The sequence below is a fragment of the Coregonus lavaretus genome (assembly GCF_964263955.1).
Source record: "Coregonus lavaretus genome assembly, contig: HAP1_SCAFFOLD_8523, whole genome shotgun sequence".
In the NCBI taxonomy this organism is placed as follows: Eukaryota; Metazoa; Chordata; class Actinopteri; order Salmoniformes; family Salmonidae; genus Coregonus; species Coregonus lavaretus.
Genome location: NW_028162550.1, coordinates 1 through 14,174, shown reverse-complemented (window position 1 = coordinate 14,174; position 14,174 = coordinate 1). Strand labels below are relative to the sequence as shown.

Below are 14,174 nucleotides of genomic sequence, written 5' to 3'. Positions count from 1 at the left end.
TGTGAATACTTATGTAAATTAGATATTTCTGTATTTCATTTTTAATACATTTGCAAAAATGTCTATATATTTGTTTCACTTTGACGTTATGGGGTATTGTGTGTAGATGGTTGAGGAAAACAATTATTTAATCAATTTTGAATTCAGGCTGTAACAACTAAAAGTGGAATAAGTCAAGGGGTATGAATACTTTCTGAAGGCACTGTATATGGCCGCAATTTACCCCCCAAAAGACACCGGAGGTACCAGACATAATAAATAACACTTTTAGTAATTGACACATATTACACAAACAAGGATGTTTAGATCGACTACCAGTACGAGGCAGAATTAGTCTATTTTCTACACCTAAGCAGTCCTTCATGTACTGAAGTTGCTACATATTGTTATGAAAGCTGTGTTAATGTACATAACAGGAAGGGAGTTGGCATCAATATTCAGTAAAATTCCCCATTCCCAAGTAGATATGAAATCAAGGTGAAATGGAGTTGAACAAAACCTGGTAATAGTGGAAGTAATGTTGGACCATGGAGTATGTAGCTAGTTTCCATTTAGGATTCTTCATCAGTGCCACTGGGGGAGCGCTCCTGTGAGAGGTGGGACATGAGAAGAAAGAGAGGCAGAAATATAAAGAGAGAAATAAGGGGGAATATTTCTGGGTGTCATGCACAATATGTGCAACACATTTAGCTGAGGATCATAAAACAAAACATGGAAGATGGAAGGTAAAAACACACACACACACCTCTCCTCTCACCTCTTCCTGCTCCTCTTCAGTGTCGTCGTCGCTGACTACAGGTTTGGCTCGGGTGCGTCCCATACGTCTCCGACCCTTCCCCCGGTCACTGCTCTTCTCTCTCCGTCCCAGACGGATCTTCACTTTCACTGAGCGGGCTGGAGGACGGACACACACAGATTCATATCATACACACACACACACACACACACACCATAGGATCAACACTCTCTGTCTTTCATTCATTCTTTCTTTCTCTCTATATTTCTTCTTTCTTCCTTCCTTCCTTCCTTTCTTCAGTGATGACTCACACTCTGACTCGGAGCCTTCGTCCAGGTCCTCCTCCTCTTCCTCACTGTCCTCTCCCTCGCTGTCCTCCTCCTTCTCGATCTTCTGTCTCAGACTGGTGAACACTGACTGGAGCACGATGGAGTCCTCGTAGATCTGGGAACAAGGCAGCAATCAGACGATAGACCGATGTAGCTATATTTGGCTCATGCACAGATGCAGTTGGACATGTTCTAACAATGGTATTGTTATTTGGTCCACTGCTTATTGTTATTCAGCCTTAATCTGCTTCAAAACATACAAATAAAAAGTTGATCAAAAAAAGGACTGGTCCCTTGATTCATTCTTATAAAGTAACAAGAGTGCATATAGGAAGAGCAGTTACAACTACTGTAAACAACATCTCTTATGCAGTTACTGGACGATGTGAGTTAAAGTCGATAAACACACTAAGTCATTCACTTATTTAATCTATTGTTACATCTATGGTTATCGATCTGTTTGTGTTGTTGTGTACTTGTGTGTCAGTACTCATTCCGGTATAAAGTGTGTGTGTCTCACCAGTGATCCCTCCAGGTTGAAGGTCTGTGCGTTCTGAAAGAGTAGCATCACATCTCTCTCCAGGTCTCCTAGACTACGGTATCTGTGGCTACGAATCCTCTCCTACAGGAGGGACAGACAGGAGGGAGGGAGGGAGGGAGGGAGGGAGATAGATAGATAGAGAAAGAGAGAGAGAGAGATTCGAGGGAAGATGATAATGAGAGTGTGTGTGAGGTGTATGTACAGTATGCATGTGTATGTATTCATTTACCTTGATTTTCCTGAAGTCGACAGGCTTGCGGATGAGCTCGTAGTACTCTGGCAGCTCTTTGCGTGAGGGCAGCTGGATGAAGACCTCACTTAGCTGACGACCATTACTACTGTGAAAGACATCACCAGAGATACTAATGTTAGTACCCATAGTACTGGTGTTACACAGCAGTTACACTGAGATTCAGTTTGCAGTATGTTGTGGCCCATATGGGAATCAGTCTTGCAAGCACCTTGTTCCAACCTAGCCTGGTCCCAAACATGTTTGGAGTGGCATGATGGCACAAACAGACTGGTACCCAGGCTAGCTCCAACCAACATGTAAGTCCAAATTGTAAAGCAAGCTAAAGAGAATACTAGACCCAGTCTTACCTGTCCTTGTATTTAATAACAGCGTCCACTATCTTCTTCATCTTCTTGGTGAGAGCGGGGGGGTTGGGGGAGAGTTTCTCTGCGGGGGGGCGTCCCCTTTTCTTCTGTCTCTTCCCGTCCTCGTCCTTGTCCCGGCTCCGCCTGCCCCCCGAGGAGGAAGAGGAGGGGCCAGGGAGGTCATCGCGGTCACGCTTTCGCTTCCGGGTGGTCTTCTTGTGACGCACCTCCTCCTCGATCTCCTCTAATGTACCTTCCTCAATGGCCTGGAGAGAGAAGGAGGGGAGGGAGAGATAGAGAGAGAGAGAGAAAGAGAGGGAGGGAGGGAGAGGGAGAGGGAGAGGGAGAGGGAGAGGGAGAGGGAGAGGGAGAGGGAGAGGGAGAGGGAAACACATGATGAGCACCTTGTCACTTAATAAACAACATCAAATGAAAACAAATCAAATCCAAGAAAATCCCCATACGTATACACCAATCCCAGAGTGTCATTTAACCCCTGACCCCTGACCTCTAACCTTGAGCCACTGCTTCTCGGTGAGTGAGTCGCTGTAGTCCACCTCCTTGCGCTGGCGGGACCCCCTCCCGAACATCTTCTCCTCCTCCTCCTCACAGGTGAGTCTCTCCACCTCCGCGTCATCCTTCATGATCCAGGTGGGCAGCTCGTCCTCCTCCATCAGACGGGGCTTACGGCGGGGGTTACGAGCGTCCTCACGCCGCCTGTCCAGGTCCATACGCTGGAGGGGGAGAGGGGGAGGATATAAAGACAGGAGAGAGGAGAAGACAGAGAAAACAGAGGATGAGACAGAGGTAGAGGGTGGACAAAGGAGGAGAGGAGAAAGAGAGGAAACGAAGGTGTGTGTATAGATACTGGACTGGCCCTCGACACATTGACCCAGAGAAATTACCATGATGACCAACAGACACTAACTAACCATGAAGTGGTCAAACTCCTCCTCGCTCCTGGCGATCATCTGGTTGACCGTCTCATCGTCTGGCACCTCGTCCTCCTCCTGAGCGGTCAAACACACATCAATGGACAGACAGACAACACACAGCAGGACAGGGGGACAGGAGGTCTCTATCCACTCTAGCCTGGTTCGTGACCATATGACCAATGACAATGACAATAGGAGTTGTCAGACAGAACAAACAGGTCTGGGACCAGGCTATCTACTCCACCACTCAGTAAAGAAGAGCTCCGTAACATCACCAAGGAATGGGTCAATATACATGCATATACAACATGTTATGTACAGTACATGTAAAGTCTTTAAAACAGTATTAGCATGCAAAAGAAGTGTAGATCAAATACCACTACATATTGTCTGTCCACCTAAGACAAAAACATAAGGGACAAAATATGTGAGAAAAAGAGAGCGGTGAAAAGAAAGAGGGATTGAAAGTAAGAAAGAAAGAAAGAAAGAGAGAGAGAGAGAGAGAGAGAGGGAGAAGGAGAAGGAGAGGGAGAGGGAGAGGGAGAGGGAGAGGGAGAGGGAGAGGGAGAGGGAGAGGGAGAGGGAGAGATGTACAATGGATGGAAAAAGAGAACGCGGTAAGAACAATACAACAGACAGAGGTAGGTGTGTCAGTGGGCAGCGTGGGTATTCTGATTGTGTGGGTGTTCCGGGCTTTCATCGGTCACACCCACCCAAGGCCCCCCAGACTTCCACACGCCCCCCGGGGCCCCGACCTCGTCCTGTTCCTCGTGCTCCAGGATAGCCTGCAGGAAAGCCCGGCGCTCGTGGCTTGATGACTTCTGGTCAAACATGCCAGCCTGGATGACCTTCTGGTCCACGTTGAGTTTGTACTTGGCTGCGGCCAGGATCTTCTCCTCTACGGAGTTGACGGTGCAGAGACGCAGGACGCGGACCTCGTTCAGTTGGCCAATGCGGTGCGCACGGTCCTGGGCCTGCAGGTCCTGGAGAGAGAGGGAGGAGAGGGAGAGATGGTTAGAATATGGTAGGCTAACTTGGGCTGAATCGTTAGACATTCATAGTTCAAATCCCGATGGCTAGCAATGATTCAGTTAGGATCTGGCCCATGGTGGCATGTCAATACTAACATAGCAAGTTTAGTGGGCTATTTTGTACTTCTAACTGAATATTCACTCAAGTAATGTTAAAATATGACTTCAACAACCAACATTCCAAGTGTACCTGCTGTGGGTTCCAGTCAATCCCTTACGAGATTGTGTGTGTGTTACTCCTCCCTACCTGGTGAGGGTTCCAGTCAGAGTCGAAGATGACCACGGTGTCAGCTGACTGCAGGTTGAGGCCCAGCCCCCCGGCTCTGGTACTGAGCAGGAAGATGAAGTACTGGGAGGCCGGGTCGTTAAACGCCTTCAACAGCATGCCCCTGTCCTCTGCTTTGGTGGTGCCTGGAGGGAGAGGGGGCAGGAGGGCGGAGGGAGAGAGGAGGGGAGAGGGGGAGGGAGGAAGCAGAGGGGAGATGAATAAAACACAGCAACTAAGAGAGACAGAAATCCGAACTTAGATTTTGTATCATTTGCCTAGCAGACATGGGTTCAATAAGTATATATTTTCTAGACTCTAAAATCCTTTGGGTGTATGATTGAGCCTTAATGGAATCCCAGATTGGTGGGGTTTGTACCCTTTGTTCCATTGCACCAGGCATGTATTAGAAAGACGCCAAGTAACTATTTGAACCGAGTTCTGATACCTAGACACACACACACACCGTACCGTCCAGACGCAGGTGCTTGAAGTTGCGGTAGGTGAAGTAGTCCTCCATGATGGTCATGAGGGAGGTCATCTGACAGAACAACAACACCTTGTGGTTGGTGGCCCTCAGCTTGGGCAGGATACGGTCCAGCACCTCAAACTTCCCTGAGGCTCGGTACAGATCAAGACTAGGGGCAGAGAGAGAACACAACCAAGCCAATAGATTGAAAGCATTTCTGGTCGTTGTTGTGAGAATTATTTTTTCTCAATCGACTTATGCACTTACCCACTCACTATCCCTCCGGAAAATCCTAAATGCTCTGAGAAAGATTCCTGTGAACAAATTCAGAATTGTGGTGGGGTTAGTTCATCAATAGAAAATATACTCCCACTGTATGTACTGTACCTCTATCTGTGTGTGTGTGTGTGTGTGTGTGTGTGCGTGCGTGTGTGTGTGTGTGTGTGTGTGTGTTGCGCGCGCATGTTTGTTTATTCCCACTGTACCTCTATCTGTGTGTGTATGTATTCCCACTGTACCTCTATCTGTTGGAACATGTAGGGATGGTTACAGATCTTCCTCAGCTGCATGATGGTGTTCATGAGAGTCTTGGTGCCTCCTTTGCCCTACAGTAGACACACCGATATTAAAGGAGTAGTTCAGGATTTTACAACTTTATGTTAGATGGTTCCTCACCCTGAAAATAGTATACAGTGCATTCGGAAAGAATTCAGACCCATTTACTTTTTCCCCATTTTGTTACGTTACAGCGTTCTCCTGAAATGGATTAAATTGTTTTTTCCCCTTATCAATCTTCACACAATACCCAATAATGACAAAGCAAAAACAGGTTTTTAGAAATGTTAGCACATTTATTAAAAATAAAAAACTGAACAATCACATTTACATAAATATTCAGACCCTTTACTCAGTACTTTGTTGAAGCACCTTTGACAGCGATTACAGCCTCGAGTCTTCTTGTGTATGACGCTACAAGCTTGGCACAACACTATTTGGGGAGTTTCTCCCATTCTTCTCTGCAAATCCTCTCAAGCTCTGTCAGGTTGGATGGGGAGCGTCGCTGCACAGCTATTTCCAGGTCTCTCCAGAGATGTTCGATCATGTTCAAGTCGGGGCCACTCAAGGACATTCAGAGACTTGTCCCGAAGCCACTCCTGCGTTGTCTTGGCTGAGTGCTTAGGGTCGTTGTCCAGTTAGAAGGTGAACCTTCGCCCCAGTCTGAGGTCCTGAGCGCTCTGGAGCAGGTTTTCATCAAGGATCTCTGTACTTTTCTCCATTCATCTTTCCCTTGATCCAGACTAGTCTCCCAGTCCCTGCCACTGAAAAACATCCTCACAGAATGATGCTGCCTCCACCATGCTTCACCGTAGGTATGGTGCCAGGTTTCCTCTAGATGTGACACTTGGCATTCACGCCAAAGAGTTCCATCTTGGTTTCATCAGACCAGAGAATCTTGTTTATCATGGTCTGAGAGTCCTTTAGGTGCCTTTTGGCAAACTCCAAGCGGGCTGTCATGTGCCTTTTACTGAGGACTGGCTTCCATCTGGCCACTCTACCGTAAAGGCCTGATTGGTGGAGTGCTGTAGAGATGGTTGTCCTTCTGGAAGGTTCTCCCATCTCCACAGAGGAACTCTGGAGCTCTGTCAGAGTGACCATCGGGTTCTTGGTCACCTCCCTGACCAAGGCCCTTCTTCCCCGATTGCTCAGTTTGGCAGGGCGGCCAGCTCTAGGAAGAGTCTTGGTGGTTCCAAACTTCTTCCATTTAAGAATGATGAAGGCCACTGTGTTCTTGGGGACCTTCAATGCTGCAGAAATGTTTTGGTACCATTCGCCATATATGTGCCTCGACACAATCCTGTCTCGAAGTTCTATGGGCAATTCCTTCGACCTCATGGCTTGGTTTTTGCTCTGACATGCACTGTCAACTGTGGGCCCTTATATAGACAGGTGTGTGCCCATCCAAATCATGTCCAATCAATTGAATTTACCACAGGTGGACTCCAATCAAGTTGTAGAAACATCTCAATGATGATTAATGGAAACAGGATGCACCTGAGCTCAAATTCGAGTCTCATAGCAAAGGGTCTGAATACTTATGTAAATAAGGTATTTCTGTTTTTTATTTTTTAATAAATTTGCAAACATTTCTAAAATCCTGTTTTCGCTTTGTGATTATGGGGTATTGTGTGTAGATTGATGAGGGAAAAATGTAATTTAATCCATTTTAGAATAAGGCTGTAATGTAACAAAATGTGGAAAAAGTCAAGGGGCCGGAATACTTTCTGAATCCACTGTATGGACCTGGGGAAACTGTAATCAATTGTTCTGTTTTCTTTCAACTGCAACTTCGAACTTTAGCTAACTTTAGCCACCACAAGCTAAGAATTAATGGAAGTGAGGCATGTGAGGATGTTTTTAAAACAAAGGTCTGGAAACAAAACTAATACTCCCTTGTACATTTTATAATTGTTTCACCTTGCAATGTAATCAAAAAGCTTCTGACAACTTACACATGTTCATATATAAAGAATATTAGCTAAAAAAAGTGCATCTTTTACACTTTTTGGACAAAGAACTTTAGTTATTCCTCCTCACCTTCTTGTCCTTCTCAGAGCCGTCTGTCAGTAGGACTCCTTTGGCCTGCATATGTCTGTACAGAACCCTCTGGAGCGCTGACATATCACACTTTATCACATACTCCACCTGGAGGAAGAGAGAGAGAGACACAGACACACAGACAGACAGACAGACAGACAGACAGACAGACAGACAGACAGACAGACAGACAGACAGACAGACAGACAGACAGACAGACAGACAGACAGACAGACAGACAGACAGACAGACAGACAGACAGACAGACAGACAGACAGACAGACAGACAGACAGACAGACAGACAGACAGACAGAGAGAGAGAGAGAGAGAGAGAGTCAATCAATTAATACCACAGAATGGAGATATTATACAAACACAGTCAGCTGAAAAATACCTGAGAGCATAGGTAAGAGGACACCAAATGGACAAGATATTGAAGAAAGCATTGTCTGTGAACATGAGTTTGTATTTAAAAGTTATGTGAAGATGGAGAGATGTACTATACCTTTTCTGGTAGCTGAGCCTCTACTTCCTTCTTGAGCCTGCGTAACAGGAAGGGGCGGAGCACCTTGTGGAGGCGACGGATAATCAGGATGGTCTCCTCTTCATTTAGATCCACCTGGAGAGAAGAGAACCAAGTTATATATTATTTAATTTCATAAACAAAAATGTATACAAGGTGCGTAGCAGTGATGGGCAACTGGCAGCCCGCGGGACAGATGAGCCAATTAAATGTGGCCCACGGAATATCATAAATTAGGTGAACTATCCCTTTAACAACATGGAATTTAAACTGAACTAAAATATAAAACGCAACATGCAACAATTTCAACGATTTTACTGAGCTACAGTTCATATAAGGAATTAAGTCAATTGAAATAAATAAATTAGGCCCTAATCTATGGATTTCACATAACTGGGCAAGGGCGCACCTACTGGGGAGCCAGTGCTTCCCCACAAAAAGGCTTTATTACAGACAGAAATACTCCTCAGCACCCCTTCAGATGATCCCGCAGGTGAAGAAGCCGAAGTGGCGGTCCTGGGCTGGCGTGGTTACACATGGTCTGTGGTCGTGAGGCCGGTTGGACGTACTGCCAAATTCTCTAAAACGACGTTGGAGGCAGCTTATGGTAGAAAAATGCACATTAAATTCTCTGGCAACAGCTCTGGTGGACATTCCTGCAGTCAGCATGCGAATTGCACGCTCCCTCAATCTTGAGACATCTGTGGCATTGTGTTGTGTGACATTTTAGAATGGCCTTCTATTGTCACCAGCACAAGGTGCACCTGTGTAATGATCATGCTGTTTAATCAGCTTCTTGATATGCAACACCTGTCAGGTGGATGGATTATCTTGGCAAAGGAGAATTTCTCACTGACAGGGATGTAAACAAATTTGTGCACAAGATTTTGAGAGATATAAGCTTTTTGTGCGTATGGAACATTTCTGGGATCTTTTATTTCAGCTCATGAAACATGGGACCAACACTTTACATGTTGCGTTTATATTTTTGTTCAGTATAAATAGCATTTCTCCATCTCTTCCAGCTAAAAAAACTCACCTTCTCTCCAGTCATAGCGAAGGGTGCATTGAACCACTGTTCGAAGGTACTGCAGCTCTTAAAGATGGTGGGCAGGAGAAAGTTGAGCAGGGCCCAGAGCTCAGGCAGCTTGTTCTGGAGCGGTGTCCCAGTTAGGAGCACTCTCCTGGGGGCCAGGTAGTGGGTGTTGAGGACCTGGGTTAGCTTACAGTGGTGGTTTTTCATCCGGTGGCCCTCGTCCACGATCATGTACTTCCACCGGATCTGTGGGGGGAGAGGGAGCAGGGAGTGATGGAGGAGAGAGAAAGAGAGAGTGGGGGGGGGGGGGGGGGGGGGTTGGGGAGTAGGAGAAGACAGAAAGAGGGTATATAGGTCATCAGTCAAATGGTCATGGTGATTGTTGTTCAGAATCACGCTGGAGGTAGTGTGTCTGTCTGTGTGTCTGTGTGTGTTACCTTGGCTAGGACCTGTTTATCCTTGATGATGTACTCATAGGTAGTGAGGAGAACGTTGAACTTGCCGCTGCGTAGCTGGGGAATGAAGGCCCTTCTGGCCTGAGGGGAACCCTACAGAGACAACATGAAGGACAGGCACTTGGATTTAACTTGACATTAATTAATTAAATTAATAATTACTAGAATGGCATGACTTTACATTTGTATTCATAATAGGCCTACTTGTTGTTGTTCTCACTGCAAGTGATACACTTTTGATTTGAATGACCACATATATACATTATAGACAGGCTTACACACGGCCGCCCATACGTCTGTATTTCAGGACCCCTAGTAATTAGTGTTACCATGGTTACCATATAGTTGGCGGAAGGTTAGCAACTCACCTTGTAGGAGACCTTCACTACAGACGGAGCCCACTTGTCAAACTCATACACCCAGTTAGAGAGAGTTCTGTCAATGAGAGAAGACAGGAAAACAGAGGGCCAAACTTACCTAAGCAAACAAATAGCACTGTACCCATACAGATAGATCCATACAGTACCAGTCAAAAGTTTGGACACACCTACTCCTTCAAGGGTTTTTCTTTATTTGTACTATTTTCTACATAGTAGAATAATAGTGAAGACATCAAAACTATGAAATAACACATTTGGAATCATGTAGTAACCAAAAAAGTGTTAAACAAAATCACCCTTTGCCTTGATGACAGCTTTGCACACTCTTGGCATTCTCTCAACCAGCTTCACCTGGAATGCTTTTCCAACAGTCTTGAAGGAGTTCCCACATATGCTGAGCACTTGTTGGCTGCTTTTCCTTCACTCTGCGATCCAACTCATCCCAAACCATCTCAATTGGGTTGAGGTCGGGGGATTGTGGAGGCCAGGTCATCTGACGCAGCACTCCATCACTCTCCTTCTTGGTCAAATAGCCCTTACACAGCCTGGAGGTGTGTTGGGTCATCGTCCCAAACTCCAAGCGGGCATGTGTCCAAACCTTTGACTGGTAGTGTATATATTACTATTCTAGTTAATTTTTAATTATAACTTTTTTTATATTTAATTATGTGACCGTGCCAAACCTTACCCACCCCTCTCTCCTGATCATTGTACCCCTCTCATGCGTACTGTACTCCATCATATCATGTATGACAGTCACGTTAAGTGTACTATGAATACAGTTACAATTAAAGGGACAGTACTCTTCAAAAGTCCCACACCATCAGTTGTGTATATCCAGCTATATACTGTACCTCAAACCCAAATTAATGGAAAAAATAAGCACAGCAAATCTGGAAAATGATGTGGAGCTTATGTCTTCCATTCATTTTGGATTGTGGCATATAGCTGAATCTACAAAACTTACAGTTGCTCAACATACCACCAATGTTGGAATCTTGAAAACATGTGATTGATTTTGGAGTGTAATGTCCCTTTAAAGATGAATTGTAATTGAAGCCATGGTTCTCCGTGCGTGGCAGAGCGGTACAGTACTCACGACAACGGAACTATGATGAGGAAAGGTCCGTTGACTCGCTTGTTCTCCATCAGGTACGTGATGAGAGCGATGGTCTGGATGGTCTTTCCCAGGCCCATCTCATCAGCCAGGATACCGTTCAGATTGTTGTTGTAGAGAGACACCAGCCACTCCAGACCTTTAATCTGAGGGAGGGAGGGAGAGACAAGTAAAGGGAGAGGAGAGAGGAGAGAGACAAGGAGAGGGACGGAAGTTCAAGAGAGGAAGACAAAGGACCATTTCAGCCAGAAAGAATTGTACAGGTAGGTCTGGGTCTCTTCTAATGACTTAAGAAAGGAAATGTCACTTCTCAGGCTTAGTCAGCCTCTTGTCAGCGCTGCTTCACCTGGTACTGTTTCAGTTGTCCGTTGATGAGTATAGTGGACTGTTTCTCCACTCTCTCAGTGACAGCATGGGCCACAGCGTAGTAAGACTGGAGTCCCCGAGCGAACGCTGCCTCTGCACTGTTATACTCATCATCCACATCCTGTTTAGCGTGCCTACGGACGGAACCAGGGAAGAAACAATATCAGTGGCTGAATGGCTTTAATGCAATCACTGTAGCACTTTGAGATTGTTTTTCAATGAAAAGCGTGTTATAAATTCAATGTATCATTATTTATTATTACATATTGGCATTAGCCCTATAAAGTAAGTGTGCTATTCTTCTATCACTATTTTCCTTGGCTGGAAAATGTACTCAGTCATTGATAAGGCTTAGCAAGTCAGCAAAACAGCATTAGGGTCAATTCCTCACTGAATATGAATGGCACTTTTGACCCCAAACCTGAATTGTAGGCATTTCTGTCTTTATGGCTTATTTAAATAAATCCAATGTGTGGGCAGGAGTGCACAACAGGTGAATCTCAATTGTATCTCCTTGTGTCCTTTCTTCTCGCCGCCTCATCAAAACACATTGGAGAAGGTCAGAGGTCAGAGGTTCACCCAATTCCTCACTGAAAATCAACGGTTCTTTTGACACCAACCCTGAATCATACACCAGACATTTCAAATCACATGCAAATTTGTCACTTGCTTCGTAAAACAGCAGGTGTAGACTAACAATTAAATGCTTACTTATGGGCCCTTCCAAACTATTTCAGTCAGATCACGTCTCAATGTGTGTGGAGGAGTCCACAAGCACACAATTGAGAAAAAGGTAGAGAATAGAGCCCCACAGTGGAGGTGTCATAATACCCATAAAACCTAACAGTCAAACAGGGAAACGGTTCCAATCGTTTTACCACCATTCATTTTTCCCATAGGTGATTTTAGAAACACTTAAAATAAGGGCTGTGTTTCGTGTAGGCTTACCCTGGCGTGACGTTTTGATAACCATGTAAATCTCTCTCGGACATGGTGACTTTTATCAATATATTCGGCTCTATTTACTCTGAGATTCGAAAATGCTAATTAGCATCAAAGTAGACATCATGCAAAACTACAAATCCCTGCAAGCTCCTGGACATCATCTCTAGCTGACACCTTTGCTAATAGGTATTGTGTCAATATAAAACTTGCACAAGACAGTTCACAGAATTGTCAATGTAAAGAAATGTAGCCAATTTATTCATTACTACATTTAGCTAACATTAGATAGTTAATCCAGAGATTCTTACCTTTGCCTCGATTCAGCAGTCTCGTCCAGATCATCATGGCATTTGTAGTTCTTTATGATAGCTACATTAGCAGCTAATTAGCGTTTCATTTTTTGGGGGGTAAATACAAGGGAATATATTGACAAAAGTCACCTTGTCTGAGAGATTTACACGGTTATCAAAACGTCATGCCAGGGTAAGCTTACACAAAACACAGCCCTAATTTTAAGTGTTTCTAAAATCCCCGATGGGAAAAATGAATTGTGGAAAAACGATTGGAACCATTTCCCTGTTTGACTGCTAGGTTTTATGGGTATTATGACTCATCCTTTGGTACTCTATAGGGACCCTGGTGTAGTGTACTCACTCTATGATGTGTCGTACGTCCACCTCTGATACTTCTTCAATGTCTGGGTCTGGGATCTTCTTCTTCTTCTCCTCTAACCCCACTAACCCTGGGAGGACCACTACTGGAGGCACCGCCGGCTGGGGCTCCTCCTCTTCCTCCTGACAGGCCAATGACAGGCCAACCTGTCAATCACCACTCAGACAGACTGGTCATAGCGTTGGTACAGAGAGAGTATGGAATGAATCTAGTCTTTATGACTGCACAACCAATTCAGTTGATTTTGTTCCTACTTTTTGTAGCGTTTTCATCCTGTAATCGCTATATTAACAGTTGAATCATGGTTGGGTACTATCTTTTAAGACCAAACCCACCTCCTCCTCTTCCGATCCACTGTCTTCACTGTCAGAGCGAGGGGCCACCTCGTACCTGGACCAGCAGAAAATATCAGCATTACAACCACAACCATTCCTTTACCCCCTCTAAAAGATACCCCAACCCCCCTAAACCCCCTCTAGGCCCATCTCATCATCATCATCCTCCTCCAGCCTCGTACCCAGGGTTCATCTCCAGCCATGTGTCCAGCTGTCCAGCTTTAGGAGCGTCCACCCCTGTCAGGATGTTACCACTGTCCACGTGGATCACCTTCACTGGTAGGTCACTCATCTGGGACGTCTCATCTAGAGGCTGGAGGGGGGGGGGGGGGGGGGGGGACACCGAGTCAGAACGCCACTGGATACTGATGCTTATAGTGTGGGGTAATGTAGATACCTGCTGAACCATGTCTATGACAAATACTATGTCTAGCGGCAGGTAGCTTAGTGGTTAAGAGCGTAGTGCCAGTAACCGAAAGGTCGCTGGTTCTAATCCCCGAGCCGACTAGGTAAAAAATCTGTCGATGTGCCCTTGAGCAAGGCACTTAACCCTAATTGCTCCTGTAAGTCTCTCTGGATAAGAGCATCAGGTAAATGTAAAATGTATAACAACAGGTAACAGGTAACAGACTGTACTGTAGATTGGTTATGAGAATGACTGTAAGTCTCTCTGGATACGAGCGTCTGCTAAACATAGTTATATATCATTCCAATATGTTAGTTTACTATCCCACTCACCTCTCCATCAGGTCCCAGTACAGGAGTCTGGCCCTCAGCGTTCTCCAGCTTCTGTAGGAAAGACATCCACATATCAGTGTGTTTATCACGCTCACGCTCACATCTACA

At 45.2% G+C, this 14,174-nt stretch overlaps 1 protein-coding gene across 1 annotated transcript; it reads right to left on the bottom strand.

The window, feature by feature from the left end:
• Positions 1-512: 512 nt before the first annotated feature.
• LOC311119168 (transcription activator BRG1-like) lies at positions 513-14,132 on the bottom strand (the record flags this gene model as incomplete). Its single annotated transcript, XM_084193910.1, has 24 exons — positions 513-587; positions 758-894; positions 1,048-1,180; positions 1,586-1,687; positions 1,836-1,944; positions 2,207-2,469; positions 2,719-2,937; positions 3,136-3,213; positions 3,852-4,121; positions 4,417-4,580; positions 4,906-5,072; positions 5,171-5,217; positions 5,422-5,508; positions 7,499-7,606; positions 8,005-8,118; positions 9,062-9,304; positions 9,496-9,606; positions 9,882-9,948; positions 10,993-11,156; positions 11,357-11,510; positions 12,976-13,115; positions 13,329-13,383; positions 13,511-13,641; positions 14,067-14,132. The coding sequence occupies 24 exons, from the start codon at positions 14,130-14,132 to the stop codon at positions 552-554; spliced, it is 3,165 nt and encodes a 1,054-aa protein (XP_084050036.1). The 3' UTR covers positions 513-551.
• Between the last annotated feature and the right edge of the window lie 42 nt (positions 14,133-14,174).